The sequence below is a fragment of the Larimichthys crocea genome, chromosome XIII, assembly GCF_000972845.2.
Source record: "Larimichthys crocea isolate SSNF chromosome XIII, L_crocea_2.0, whole genome shotgun sequence".
Taxonomy (NCBI): Eukaryota; Metazoa; Chordata; class Actinopteri; family Sciaenidae; genus Larimichthys; species Larimichthys crocea.
This window is the reverse complement of record NC_040023.1, coordinates 45,785,315-45,801,313: the sequence shown is the minus strand read 5'-3', so window position 1 is coordinate 45,801,313 and position 15,999 is coordinate 45,785,315. Positions and strand designations below refer to the sequence as shown.

General features: G+C 38.6%; 1 protein-coding gene across 1 annotated transcript in view; it reads right to left on the bottom strand.

The window, feature by feature from the left end:
• Positions 1-5,682: 5,682 nt before the first annotated feature.
• The window catches only part of csmd2 (CUB and Sushi multiple domains 2), a 216,642-nt gene continuing 206,325 nt past the window's right edge, over positions 5,683-15,999 (bottom strand). Inside the window, exons 68-72 of the mRNA XM_019275463.2 lie at positions 15,141-15,253; positions 14,475-14,562; positions 11,946-12,078; positions 11,364-11,541; positions 5,683-10,779 (exon numbers count right to left, since the gene is read on the bottom strand). Of these exons, the coding sequence (XP_019131008.1) occupies positions 11,382-11,541; positions 11,946-12,078; positions 14,475-14,562; positions 15,141-15,253 (494 nt within the window). The 3' untranslated portion in view covers positions 5,683-10,779; positions 11,364-11,381. The remainder of the gene's footprint in view (positions 10,780-11,363; positions 11,542-11,945; positions 12,079-14,474; positions 14,563-15,140; positions 15,254-15,999) is intronic.

Genomic DNA, 15,999 nt, shown 5'->3' with positions numbered 1-15,999 from the left:
CTTCGGGGGCAGTAAAAAAAAGAGTTGTCATCATTGTGAATATAAACATAGCATCACCTTAGTTGATTTAGCAAACTTGTTAGCACACAGTTTCTTTTTTAAACATGCAGCAGTTTTACAGGAACATTATCATTCACATGGAGTCAGCTACCTGAAAAACTTAAGTTATAATATAAATGATCTTTTTGCTCGATTTTTGGTCCCTACCATCTCCAGAGGGAAATATCTGAACCTTTAGCTGCAATAAGCTTCAGTATGTTCACAAGCTAGTCTGGTGTGAGTGGCACAGCTAAAATGAGCTGAAACCAAACAGGGCAGAGCAGCAGTGACCCCTTTCACACGGTCAAATTATTTTTTGTTATTTGATACCATGATATTAAAAAAAACTATGATTTTAGACGCTTTAGCACCTGTGACATTCAGCGTTCAGCTGGTGTGTATCAGCTGACATACTCCGACATCTGCACTTTCTCCAGATGGTTTTCAAGGAAAACTGAAAGACAACAAGAATGCCTCTGCCATGGTTGGCTTTCTGAACATTAGAGGAACTGTTTTGGAATAAACAAAAAGCGTGACTTCCTTTTATCTTCATGCATAGTAAATGACAGGAAAGAATCAAATATCTGTTCGGGGGTGTTATGACACATTCGGTGTGATGTAATCAAAATAAAAACATCAGACTCAACAGCCTCGTGCACTGCTCTTTTACGCACTGATTTGACATTAATTACCCTGATAATTACACAAATGTGCTAATGAATCAATTCAACAGTCACAGGAAGCCCGCTTGTTTCAAGTTGACTGAAAGAGAGGAAAGAGTGGGAGAGACAAAGGACGAAGAACAAATATCAAAAGAGAGGAAGAGTCAGTTCTAAGCCTTCTTTTACGTTTGTGCATCTCTTCCTGACGAGCCTCGGTTATTATTATCCCATCATGCCACAGAGCTCTGACAGTTCCCTGTTAGTTATTGTCCCATTGTTATGAGCCAAGGATGGTGGTAATTGGAGATTCGCTGTTGATTATTATCATGGAACTAGGATTTTCTTTTTACTCATTCATTATTCAAGATAATGAGAAGTTTTCTCTCATTCTAAGACTCACAAGCACATTATCAGTCTGTTTTTCCTTCTGCTTTCTTTCTTTATTAGGCCACTGCATTATTTGGAACAAAGACGGGCTGAGGTGATTGTTATTTTTTTTTTTTTTTTTTTTTTTTTTTTTTACCAGTTTGCAGCTTCAGTGGGGTAATGACTGAAAGTCACCCATGTAGAATACATTTAAATCTGAATGAAAATTTGAAAAGATTTCTCAAATTTAGGTTGATTAGTGTACTTCCATGTTTGTATAAGCTCATGACAGCAACAGAAATCCCAGACTGGAGTGCTTGGTCTCGAGAAAAGCCGGCGATATTTACTCATAATTACAGTGAGTTAGCCTTCCCATGGTGCACTGACTGCAGTAAGTAAGCCAGCCCCCTGCTGACAAATTCAACTGACAGAGCAAATATATACCTCCTCTCATCAGTCAATCCCTCCATCCTTGGACCAATGTCTTCTGGGATAGCAGTGGGTGGATTTTCTCTGATATTAGCCAAGGCCCAGGCCAGCACACTAGGGGGATTTGCGAGGGTAAACCTCATGCTTTGATGTCTCCTCGAATATCCCGGCTTGACACAGTAAAACAAGAGGCAGCAGGAAATCGAGTGGACTACTGCAAACAGATGCCCCTTCTGACCTTGCTATCAACAAACACAGAAAGTAATTAAACATGTGTAAAAGTAGAAAAAAATTGGAATAATGTCATAATATTTTGTGATTTAGTGTGATTATACTCATTACAAAACAGTGATGTGTGTAGCGCAGGGAATGATCCGTGCACTACACTTGCTGTATGTACAGGATTATCAGTGCAGCTGTAACGACAGCCAAAACATTGAGATTTGTGTGTTTAAACACCGTATCAGCCTGCTGAAGGTGTAATGACTCAATCTATCATTTCTCAAAAACCACACACAGCCTCCAAGTAAATATATATATATATATATATATATATATATATATATATATATATATATATATATATATGGTAAATTGAGATGGGGACTTGCTTAGTCCCAAATCTTTGAATGAATTGTACACTCGTTTTTCCGTTCAGTTGTTTTTTGCAATAAGCTCCTCTAATTAAAAAAAAGCAACAATGGGAACATGGCTGCCGGACACCTGTGTAATTGGAGAAGGCTGTTGTCTCAGGCAAGTCGACGGAGTGTATGGCTGTCATTGTGATGTGTCAGACTCGGTGCAGCGATAAAAGTGACAAAGCTAATTGTCGTTTCACATCTCAACACTCAAAGAAACTCCAGAGACCTCTGAAAAGCTTTTTCTCTCCCGTCCCTTTTTGTTTTCTAAGAACTTCTCTCGTTGATATTAAAAGGCCTGAGAGACACATTCGGGTAGCGCAGGAAGAGAAAAGCAGTAAAACTGATGTTGATGTTATGCCGGCTTTTGAATGCTGGCTGGTATAATAGAGTGCTATCACATCGACTCATTAGAGCAATGATACAGTAAGTGATCAGAGAACTTACCGGAATTCACAGAAGCAATAAAGCACAGAGAGAAATCTTCGAGAGCAACAAGCGACTCATAAGACACTTTAATTCCAAATTCAGAAAGAGGGGTGCTATGGTGAGGATCTTCTTGATCATACAAATGACCTCCTCATGAGGAGAAACCAGTAGCAGAATCTAGTTTAATCTAGAGTTTAATATGATGAGGAGGCAATCATAGAGCGCTGTGAGTTCATAAAATGGCGGCGTGTATGATTTATCTGCCTGGAAATGAAATCAATGGCTTCTTTTTGATCTGCATCGTCAGTCGGTGATAAAGTGGAGCAACGGTTAATACTCCGCACTGACTTGAGACACAAACACTGAGGCCATGAACATTTTTTAAAGTCCAGCCTTAAGGACGGAGCTAACTGGCTGCTGTGAAGGAACACTCTTGCAGGTCATGGCAACTTGACAAGGTTTGATTAATCACTGTGGGAAACCTGGTCGAGAACAGGAGTGACTAATGACCCGTGTATGGCTGTTGATTTAATCAATCAAGAAAAGGCTCTAACCTTGCCAATGCTTGGGTGAAACACAGCCACACACTCAAACACACACATACACTCACTTATTTGAACCAGCAGGAGAAGTCGTTCAAATATTCTGTGTGATATGTAGTGCTCTGCTGCAGCTAAAGAAAATTCCACCCTTAGGTTTTTTTGACAGGTTACCACAATAAAGACACTTCCTGACTGTTTCCATAACTTTGAAAAAGTGATTAAAAGTACTGTAAATGCAAACATGAAGGTACAAGAGAAAAAATAAAGATGAAACAATAATTGATGTGATTAAATGGCTTGTTTTTATGTGCCATATTTATATAAGAATGTTTTTCAAGAAAACATTAGAGCATTTTTTTTTCAGCAGGCTATAAGTACTCAATTTAAAAGAAAGGGCACTTTCTGCCATTATCAACTTTGGTGTAGTGAAAATGGGAACTGGAGGCGTGTTTTTATGTCTATACAGTCACAATATAAAATACATTAAATGATGAAATGCAGAGTAGACCAGACTGTTTTGTGACTCTAATGCTGAGATCAACAATGCATTATTTAGTACGTTAACCGCTGAGATTTGGGGGCTTTTAAAATCTCATTTTCCATCTCCTGCTGTGTTTTGAAAACTTCACATTGTCAGTAGCTCAAACATTAACAACAGTGGTACCAGTTAGAGCCAGGCATCTGTACATATTGTCAAACTAAAAGCAAAGGGGAAAAAACATTAATGTTTTAGTAATGTTTTTGTTTGATCGTCTTTTGAGTAGGACGGTCTTTGCCCTGGTTTTGTTACAGTCACTGTGTTAACATGCACATTAATAGCTTGACTATACCAAGACGAAGGGAGAGTAATGCACCTGCTATGTAAACACTTTAATCAGGTTAACTCGATTAAATCAAGGTTGACATTGGAGTAATATAGATTTCCATTACCTATCAATATTTCAAATTACCTTGGCTTGCACTGAATATGATTTGCTTTCCTCTTGCATCAGGTCAGGTCACATGTCACTGATTGAAATGGGTGCACAGCAGTCGTTCTATACACTCATAGCAATGCAGCAGGCGTAGAGATGTATGCAATTTAATTAACGCCAACAGTCACACGTCCTTTCTTCACTCAGTTTGTCGCACCGATAAGATATTTCTTGTCTGCCTCATATTCTTGCAAATTATTAAACAAATAAGTTGATCTTGTATCAACTATTATATCATATTTAGCATAGTTATAACATTACCCAGTTGTTATTCAATATTGATATATCTCTGAATGAACTCACAAAACAAATACTAGCTTGCTAATTTATACACGCTTAAAGCAAAGAGTAAAACAGCCATTTCACAGCAGATATTTTATCTTGTCGTTGTAGGAAAAGTCCAGTAACAACACGATAGCTCTGTTTTCTTGCCATGACAGGATGAGTCAGTATGCACATATGTCATCATTTACACTTGTTCTTTTTCGATATATACAACTATATGATTGTGAGCAGCAAAAAATCTTTTTGGTCTACTGCTCATCTTGTGATGGTTGTAGTTACACAGTGTGGCCACAATGTCCAGTTAGCTTCAAAGCCTGGTATGCTTCTTGCTGACATGGTAAGACTACAGTGACTCCCTGTTCACGTAGGTTTCATTGGATGACTGAACAGATGTCACTGAAGTCTTTAGTAGTTGAAAGCATTTCTTCAGTTTAAATGGTGAAACGCAATTGAGTAAATCACCTGAATCATCCAAGTGCAAATATCAAATCCAGAAGCGGTGATGCAGTGTCACTATACTATATTTAAGTGTGCAGGTAAAAAGTCAATATGAATCTGATGTGGGTCTCAAAAACACGTTTACTTACTCGAGGGATACGATCATTGCACACTATATGGAAAAATATAAAATTTACATAAGAACAAGCAGATATCTTAGCACCAACATGAAAAGCTGCACCAGGAACACTGGTAATATGCAATACCTTTACTCATTACCACAAAAAATACGATAAATAACACAATAAATACCACGATAGAAAGTAGGTTTTATATTTTATTCCAAAACCTTCAAAATAAGTTTCAAGTTCAAGAAAGTAGAATAAGCTTAGACACAATGCAAAGCATCATATACAGACGGATAAAATACATTTTATATATTGCAGACAAGCCATGGTGGGTCTTACATATGTACAGTATGTATGTAAACTTTTATTTACAATCTTTTTTACATATACAAAAAGCCTTGTTTCTATTTTTATTTGTATATATTTATATATATATATATATTTATATATATAGAGATTTTTCATATACTCCCCACTAGCATTTGTACTACAATAATGAAAAAGAAAAACATTTACATATATGTCAATCCATTTTTTCTTTTTATATTACAAATGTATTTTCATAAAAATATATCTCTGTACAAAAAAAGTTTTTTATTCGTTAACATGTTCTCTTTTCTCAGAGACACTTTCCCTCCATAGTTACTCTCTGTAGTTAGACACAGTCTGCTCAAGTCCATGTTTGTCCATCTCTTTACAGGTAACCCTTTTGGTGTACAGCAAGACACTGACACTGAATCATTGTCGTTTACTGTTTTGTTGTTTTGTTGAGGCGTTCAAGAGCCGTGCTGATCTCGTTTAGGCGCTATGGGTTGTGATAAGTTTTAGTCTCATTTAGAGGCTAGTTGAGAGATTTACTGGGCTGGTATGAAGCAACGTTTGGAAAAGGAAAGAAAAAAGGAAACATGAGACCTTGTTATAACTTTGTTGCCATGACAAACATACAGGAATATAAAGTCTGTGGTAATAAAAAGCAGCTCTCTGTAAATATTTTGCTATATTATACTCTAGATAAATTGGACATACTGTTTTTATTCTATGGATGACACATTATCGTGGCAACACATTTTTCATTACTGCACACAAACAGAGGAGCCGTTTTGGATTACAGATATTGAACACAGTATAGATAGATAAATTGTGATGCACTCAGTGAAATGAAATACATTCAGTCGTTTTTCAGTAATAACTCCACCGATCTAATCCCAAATCATGAAACCACCAGTCCATTCTTATCTCCATTTATAGAATAAAATATATCTCCAGTCAAGTCCAGCAGACACACTGAAATGGGCTGAATAGAGATGGCAAAATGCATGGAATGGGCCTGAAAAACACAGCATTAAGTGTAGCTTTGTCATAGCCGTCAATATGCGGTGACAGTGAAAGATGAGAGATTACAAATAATAGTTGATGCAGAAAGTCGCGCAGCATGACTGATGGATAGCTTGGTTTTTCAGTACATCTACATTGTGGTCTGTGCTAAAAAGTGAGAGTGCGAGCTGCAGAAGGAAATTGGGAAGCTTTTGGTCTAGTCCCTGACAGAGAGAAAATTCAGTGAACTCAATGGGAACTCAAAGAACATAGCTATGGTGTGGTTCATTATAGAAAAGATGGTGAGCAGGGAAGGACTCAGAGCTGTGTCTGACTGATAACGAAAATGAACCCTGGATGAACAGAGTTTCTGTCTTAAAATATGCAAAGAGAACCAGGAAGTAGCCAGCTGCTATCAAGAAGGACTCACTTCAAACTCCATCCAGAACTCACTTTCCACTCATCTTCGTTTTCACAGGACTGTGCTGCATTTTCTTTGAGAACTTTCTGGGCTAACCCAGATGGGTTAAAAGGGAAATATTTCTATAGATGCAGCTCCCATTAGGTTAAAACTCCCATTGCTCCAAAATTACCAGCATTAATTTTTTAAAATGTCTTGCCCCCATTAAAAAAAACGTGTCTAACTGGTGGAACTAAATAAAACAACAGTGGAAACTGATTCTAACCGTTGATCTTAATTTTGTAATTTTGCCTAATTCTAATTTGGTTGAATGTGAAAAAAACAAACAAACTTTTCTTTGGTTGAAAAAAAACTTTTTGTTTCAACCAAAGAAATACAGAACTAATGAGCTCATTGCTCATTAGGAGGGGCAAAAGAAATTTGTTTCTCTGACATGATTCTAACAAGCTGTTTCTTTCCTGCAAGATCAAAAACACGGATGCAAAAAGCTCCCAGTTTCTTCAGCAGATGTGTGTCTGTGTTTATGTGTGTGTCTGGGTTATGAATGCAGACTGAAAAAAAGAGATTTAATTTCATATCTGACATAAAACATTACAATCCCCCTAATCTTAGTAAAGAAATGATGAGGTTTGGTTTCCTAAAGACAAGAAGAGAGCCACTCGACCTGGTTCATCACATCATGGTTGTACCAAGGCACTATAATGAATGTAAAGTGCTTATTGGAGACTGGAGGAGGTAAAAAACATAGAAATGGTATGAATCTGGCTCTTTTAAACCATTTCTGAATTTCTTGAGACTGAGCCCTTGTTGATGAAAACAATCATAATTGTGTAAGATTATGCTTCAGTAATATGTTTGTCCAAATCTACAGTATAAATCTAGTCAAATAGAATCAGTTCCATCTAGAGAGTGGGGCCATCATGTTCTAGCTCACTAGCGAATCGTGTGTTTGTTTAATACTTAATGCGGCTTAATAATGTGGTGTGTAATGTGTGTTAAACATTCCCATACGAGGAATGAATGGAGGGGAAAGACCACTTCAAAGTGGCCTTCGGAGAAACAAACTGGAATGTAATGAAGCTACTGACTTAGCTGATATATTTGAAGCAATTTTAGAATAAAAATAAAGAGAATGCACGATGCAACAGCCGGCACAAAGCGAGAACTGAGAACCAATGTCTTCAAGATAATGTGGGTGCAACTGCTCCTCTCCCCATGAAATCTCCAGGGTAATTCAATCGTTTCCTTTTCCATAAATTCACGACCAGAGCGAGCAAGGGGCAATATTCTATCTGTGCCGTCGAGATAAGCAAGAGCTTTAAAAGTAATAAAATTGTAAAAGCAATTACCGACCCACAGCGAAACTGATTGAAGGAACAATACAGTGATTGGTTTCAAAGGCCTGGATTTCTGAGGAAATTATGTACTGTAGGTAAGTTTAAAGACTTCATTAAAAATTCTGCTTTTATATTTTTATATATATATATATATTTTTTATTTATATATAAAATGTATATGATAATGCACCAAAACAAGTTCATGCAAATCATATTTTTCCTAACACTAAAAATAAGGACACCAAACATGGTAAATCAAAGAAGTATGGATGTTTTGGACCTATGTTTTCAAATCAAACATTACATAATGGAGGATCTGTCATATTGGTGATAATGGTAAGATGAATTCAGGATTTGACACGGGTTTGACCATGAAGCAATGCTGAATTAAAGCAAATTGCATGTAATGAGTCAATTTGCTGCAGTGAAATTGGAGCACTATTCACCCCACTCAGCATCCACAGGATACACAGGTATGGGGATAGTAAGTGGTAAATAGGTGGGAGCAGTGTGTTTGAAATCTAGTAGGTTTTCATCCTTACACTCCAGCGCTCATATATATTTTACACACACATACACACGCATTTTAAGGTTCACAAAACCATTACTTGTTTGAATTATCTGTTCTCATCACACGTCACAAACCTGCAAACACGTCCTGCTGTTATCTCTGATGACAGTTCCTCTCCTGTGTCACACTTTCAAAACAATATTTAGTATATGACTGAAGTTGCCACAGATTTGAGGAGTGTTAGCATTAGAAGCATACACTTTTTTTCTGTATCATATTTATCATTTCCAATTTACTTATGCCGGCAAGTCCCCATTTGTCACGGCTCTGATGAACCCTTTTGCAACACTTTCACGAAGAGCCAGGACCAAACAAAACAACACTGCTCTTTTTCAAAAAGATGGGAGCTGTCAGAAGTTAACTTGGAGGAAAAGCCCTGAATGTAATCCGGTGGGAACAGAACACTGACTGATCCATTCTTCAGACTCGAGTGCCTTCGGTCGAACATTTTGAGGGAGTTCAAACATGACCACACTTTGATCTTTGTTTTCCTAAGGCCATGTGTATGGAGCTCACACTGCATCTTGATCTCAGGGGAAATACAGTACGAGTACCACCTTTAAGCTGCCGAAGCGTGTGAAGGTGGATCCGGAATTAAAAAGAAAGTCAAAAGTGGAAAATCTGACATCAGACCTGCAGTCTTTCCAAAGAGAATGTGCCACTTAATGCTACAGCTATTGTTTTGATTTTTGAAAATGAGAGAAGACAAAAAAAGAGATGCAGTCCCAAGGTGTTTATATATCCATGGAAATATACTGTATCACATTTGCCATCCCTACTTTGACCCAGCTTACAGTATGTCTTTTTTCTCCTCAGAGCGACAGTGGCAGGAAGTTCGTGACCGAAGCAAATCTGAGAATACTGCCTCTTGTTTAACATTTTTATTTAGGAGAGGTGGATTTGTCTACCCACGCTTTCTTTTCAGTCTCTCCCAGACACAAAAATGTATAGTGATTGCACCTCACTACAAACAAAGAGAAAGTGTATTGAAGTTGGACTGACACTCACTTCAGTTTGTTTTTTTTTTTCAGTGGATTTATACATTGTCAGTGTTTGTTTTATATTCTTAGTGTCCAGGGCATCCGTTACAGTGAGAATCCTAAATCCGATCCACAGTTTCTTAAAATAAACTAAAATAAACGTGAAGAGATTTTCGCAAATTATCTGTCATGTGCTTGGAGGAATCTTTGGGGCCAAAAGAGACAGGAGATATTTTGGGTAGATTGCAGATGCAGCCACCACACGCATGCACACACGCACACACGCACACACACACACACACACACACACACACACACATACTCTCTCACACACTCACATATATGCATTAATTCTCTCCACACCCTCACTAAGTGCTTTTTTCAGCAGCCCTAGCTACCATTTAAACCCTGCTCTGGACACAGCTGCCTCAGCAAACAGAATTTCATCCCTGCTTAAAAAAAAAATAATAATAAAAATATCAAGCTAAAAAAAAAGTAATGATATAATGTGTCTCAAACATGGCCTTCAAAACTGAATTTTTAATTCATCCTCAGCCAGAGACTCGGCTCGGGGCCCCTCCGATGAAACCTTTCAGCAGCCTCAGGAGCAGACAGCTGGGGGAAAAACTGTTCCCAATTACTCATCACAGAGCGGTATATAAAAAGAGAGGAAAAAAATAAAAACAAAAAACAAAAATAAAAAAATCAATAAGCAAATGAAGAACAGAGAGAAGAGTGAATCGAAACATCCAAGACTGTCTCTTTTCTCTGACGCACACAGGCCAACGCAGGGCTGTCCACCTAACAGTTCACTTGCACAGAGATCTCTGTTAGCTACAGGTCAATTTTCTTGACGTAAAGTTCACCGTAAAATTCCCTTTGGGTTTAGGCGGAGAGCGGTGAGAAAAGTCATCACAGCTTTGCTTCCAGCATCACTCCTGCCTGCTGCAGTTTCGGGTGGAAGCTTTTCCTCAAAATATGGAAAAATGAATAAGAAACCATGTAAAGTTACAAAAAGCAATTTGTTGTTGGCGTTTGTTACAGTTGTTGTCGTCTTCACATGGTTTCCTTTTTTTTTTTTGTCTCCTGCAGGTACGAGCCTTCGCCACTGGAGATGTTTCTTGAATGTATTTCAGCAAATAAAATAATCTTTGTCTTGCCCTCTGCTCAAGGAACTATAGATATCCCCTGTTGGCAGGCAGGCGAAGATGTGGCTCCTCCCCTAACTGAATCAAGAATGAATGCATGGATGTAAGGGGTGAAGGATGTGTAGGATAATGGACGAGACAAGACATGGAAGGAGAAGGGCAAGGAACAGAGGAAAACAGAAAAGCAGGCAAAGAGAAAGATGATTAAGGGAGAAATAAACAAAGGAGAGAAGGTAAGCAATAAGTGAAAGAATGGATTTAAAGATGAGGGAAATCACAGAGAAGAGAGAGGGTAAAGGAATTAACGTAATATTCTCATCAGTGTTCACATAAAAAAATACATATTTTATCTTTTTCAATAAAGTCTAAACAAACTAAACGAGATTCATTAATATGGGGAGATACAGATCAAAGGAAACGCAGCAGAAAACAAAAATCCAATCACGGATTCTTCTATCCTCAGAAAATTCTAGAGGGACGGTGTAAAAGGTTTAGTTTGAAGCTGGATGCTGAGAATCTGTGTCTTGTTGCTTCAGCAGTTTTTGATGCCTTGGATTTGTGATTAGCTGGAGCTAGCCACGAGGCAATAACCCCATCTACTTTCAGTAGAAATGTGGATCTGAGGCTGCCTCAAGCCTAAGTCCTTACTTTATGATTCTTACCTCTGGAGGAAGCAGTTGCTATACAGCTGTGCACACTGTGCTGACTGTGAACTCTGTCTCATTGGCCATGATGTCAGTGGGTTGGATGTTGCGGTCGTACATCGGGTTCTCGAACGTAGCTCGTCCATTAGTGTTCTCATGGCCCACGTAACCATTGAAGGGAACTTTTGGTCTTCTTCTGAAATGAGATCAGTTCACATTTTTGCTGAATAAATGATGATTAAGTCAGCGCTTAATCCATTATTAATATTTTGCCAATTAATTTTCTGTCAATCGACAAACTGATAAATTAATTAATAGCTCCACAATATATTTGGCTACACTGATTGCTCACTTACTCATCAGCCGACTACTTGACTGTTATGGGGAAGGTAGTGTTCTCTCTATATCACAGATTATGCGTTTCTCATTTTGAGGTTAACATAATGCCTTAGCATCAAGTTAATGTGTTTCAGAGGGCAAAGGCTAATTTATGTTTCGAGAGAAATCAAGCAAGATTCTTATCCGAAAACTGATAACTTTACCAAAAGTTAAGTAGAAATGTGTGACTGTTATGAAATATATCAATGGTGCAAAGCTTACCTGTGTTTGTAGAGGTACAGAGCGAAGCCTGCAATGATCATGGCTATAAAAGGCACTAGGATGGCTGCTGCCACTGAACTGCTGTTGGACGCAAAGTTGTAGCTTCGGTTGTCTCTGGGGTGATCTAAACTCTCTGGAGGAAGAAAAAGAGATAACATTGACACTGAGCCGTTGCTTTAGCATCACTTCAACTCAGTTTCAGCAGCTGACATTATAATCGAAACCTGTGAAAAACACATTTAAAAGAAACTAAAAAGGCAAACTAGGACTTTCTGCCAAAAACCTGCGATAAATGTTTAAAGCTAACAAACAGAAGAACAGTGAAATCAAACGAATGGTAATGACTGAAGAGGGCTTATACATCATAGACTAAGCAGAGAAGTGACTTTTTTAAGTTTATTGCGATGTTTTATTTTCATTTCCCCCCCTGGTAACGTCAAATTCCATTATCCTAACAAAGACTCTTAATTACTGACATCACAGGCCGACAGCTATGAAGTAATTTCAGATTCACGCTGTAATTTATGGAGGTGTGTTTCTACAACAGCAACATTGCAGGAGTGACAGCCCACCTGTTTGCCACAGAATGCCAAAAAAGCTCCAATAAAGGACGAGTGACAAACAAGAAGGAATTCAATTAGTGGCTTCTGTGGTGTTTGCCAATCAACCCCCTGCTGCATGAGTGTGCGCACAAACACACTGTGTGCAGGCAAAGCTGCACTCGCAGTTACGCCACAACCGAGCTAAAACAAAACATGAACACGTCGACAAATTGAGGAGGATAGTTTCCAAGCCGTCCAATCCGCCTCCCAGGCTCACATCAGTTTTTCTTAAACACACATACACGTGATTGCCCTGGCAGCAGCTCCAGTCCTCTGTATTAATAAAGAACGGTTTGCTCAATCAGTGTGCTGTGGCGAGGTGGTGGTGGTGGGGGGGTTCTGCACCTGCTGTTCAAGCACCTCTCTCATTACAGCAGATTTTCACATCCACTTTTGCTATGTCCACAGAATGTTCACCACACATACACACACTTAATCTGCGTTAATATCAGTTTTAAACTAGTCAACTCCAAATTCCTGCTCATATCTGATCTGTTTTTCTATCTGCACTTCTGCTCTTCAGTCTGTCCTGCAGCCAATTTGGAAGCCACTCCAATCTGGGATTCGCTTTTTTGTTAAAATCCTGTAAAATCTGTCAGCGCGCCAGCATTAGCAAAAAGAAAAACAGCAAAGCAGCAGCACTAGCTTCATCTTTTTTTGCTGTTTGCATAGATGTTGTATTGTAATATCTGAGACATGTGGAATAAGGAGTAAAAGAATAAATGTAGAGCATTTCTGTTTAATTTTTCTCCACACAAACATACCAGTTTGCCACAGAGACCTAGTGAAAGGCTAAGGCTGTCAAGGCTTCATGGAAAGAAGACATTTAATTAACCGCTACTGATGGCTGAAGGAGAGTTTAGTACTGGGAGAACATGTGCAGTTTCAAAGGACAACTTCAAATGTATGATCAAGATGGACAAGAAATCTATATTGCTTTGCATTTTTTTTTTTTTTTTTTTTTTTTTTTGATTTGGAGCATATTTTTTCATAGATTAATTCAAATGTTTTCACACATAGCATAGCACATAGCTTTTCAACTGGACTGTAACAGTGGGTGGCAGTAGTAAACCAATGTTGCAAAGTGGAAAAAATCCAATATGAAGAATAGCAAATTTCTTGTGTTCAAGTGGCACAGCAACGGCAACATAGATAATCTAGACAAATCCTGTTTTTTTTTTTCCATGTGTGCCTTTTTTTTAGTTCACACAGTAGAGTGGGGAGTGTTGCAGATGAACAGCTGCAGATGCATCAAATGACAGCGAGAACGGGGGAAAAACATCACACACACACACACACATAACCGCAGCAGCCGTTCAAATCTATGCAGTCAGAATGCACGTATTCTCTCTATACAAACTGCAGCAGAAACCACAGCGAAGGAAATCACATGGCTAAGATTTCTAGGTCACAAACATAAAGCGGAATATATGGATAGCTGCAGCTTTTTGAGAAAAATGTTTTATACCTATGACAGCATTGCTGAAAAGAATGAACCAAAGCATGTCACGCAGCAAACAATGGAAGACATTTACCGTATCAAAACTCTGAGATGTGGCGTTACTTGATATGGAAAAGTCTCCACAGGCATCAACACACTACCCGCAAGCTCCCAAAGGAAAGATTTTGTCTAGCTGTGTGTGTGTGTGTGTGTGTGTGTGTGTGTGTGAGAGTCATTTTCTGACTATAAATCATGTCAAACTGTATTTGCCTCTTTATGCTGGATTCACAGCCACATCCTCCATTTGAATAAGTAAATAAATGACAAATCCAACACGTCCCAGTGCATGCTGTGAAAGCACTCGAAGCTAGATGTAAAGACACTACACATATACATCAATGATTTTTGTGACAGAAATCCAGACAGAAAACAAAAAACACAATTGCTCACAGTGGTTTTCTATGACCGAGTGGTCAGCTCACTCACCAAGTCTCTGGAGACCAAATTGGCCAAAGCCTTTTCCTCTGACAAATCCCTGGTACACAAAGGAGTTGGATGAAGAGATGTAGGACACCTAGGGAGCGAGAGAAACGGAAGACAGACACTTTATGTGTCACATCCAGGCTTTACAAAGGAGCGTATCATCAAAGTGTCAGCAGCTGGTGCTCAGAGAAAATGAAATATCATGTCAAAGGAGCTGAGAGGCACTCTTATAGCTGACATTTAATATGACGTTTTTCAGCTGAAGAACACAAACACAAACACACTCAGCCGCAATGCTCACACGTGCCAAGTGGGTTACTCCACTTTGCACAACACACATGAACACAAACAATCCATGATGCGGCACACACACACATTCTGTGACCTGCTTATTTAATTATATCTGGGTGTGTGTGCATTTGAGGTGCATGGGGTTGGGGGATAATATGAGAGCGAGGAGTGGAGGGGGGTCTGTCGAGACCTGATTACCAGGCAATGATTTAACTGACATTTTAATTAAAGAGAAAACTCTTTGTGGGCCCTCCATCTCCCCGGAGTGACAAGGTTAGTGTGTATGTGTGCTTGTGCATATTTCACAATAAAATGAGTGTGTGTTTGCGTGTGTGAGTGTGGAGCAGGTATTGAACCTGACCTGGGTCGTGCACTTACATGTCCATCTAGGGCCCAGTTGTCTATTTTGAACTTGTTGACGAAGATCTCCACAGGGCCTCTGATCTGGTGGACCTGTAACAGCAGCTGAGCTTCCTCCCTTTTGTATGTGCCTGCAAGAAAACAAGGGCTTACAGTTATTTCTGAGCAACAGCCACATATAAAGCAACTGAAGAGGATAATGTAATAAAGACATGTGACACTTATACATAAGGAATTCATACGCTAAATCTGATTCATCCTCCAAACATAGCTTCCCCTTCTTCTGTGATGTCGTGTGGATTTGTTAATATTCGGCAGCCCTTCTTTGTTGACTGAAAGTCTCACTGCAGTCTTGACTAAAGCTCAAATACAGTGTAGACATTCCAGCACAAACCAAGATCATATTTATTTATTAGTTCAGTTGCACATAATAACAAATCTTTGAAGAGACACTGCATTACACACTGTGCCTTCCTTGTGTTTGCCATCTTCACTAGCACTTTGCCACTGAGACTTTTTTCCCTATTGTGAAACACAATGTCACAAAAATAATAAACTAATTATACATGTATGTATTTAACTTTAATATTTAAGTCCTGTTATATTTGTAATGAAGCCTAGGTGAAACCTACACTGGCTAAAATGTAAACTCTCTATTAGTCCAGGTAAGAGAAACTACAGTTGGGTACACATAATGAAAAAATATAATACACTAGGTTTTTGTTACTGTCGGTGAATCCTTTGAAAATATGCATTAATCTGCCTTCAAAATTGCAAGTCACAAATATAAACACAGTAATTTCCTGAAGCAGTTATTTTTTCAGCAAATTTGAAGTAGTGGATTTGTTGTTGACTATTTTCAGCTGCTCATTCAGTG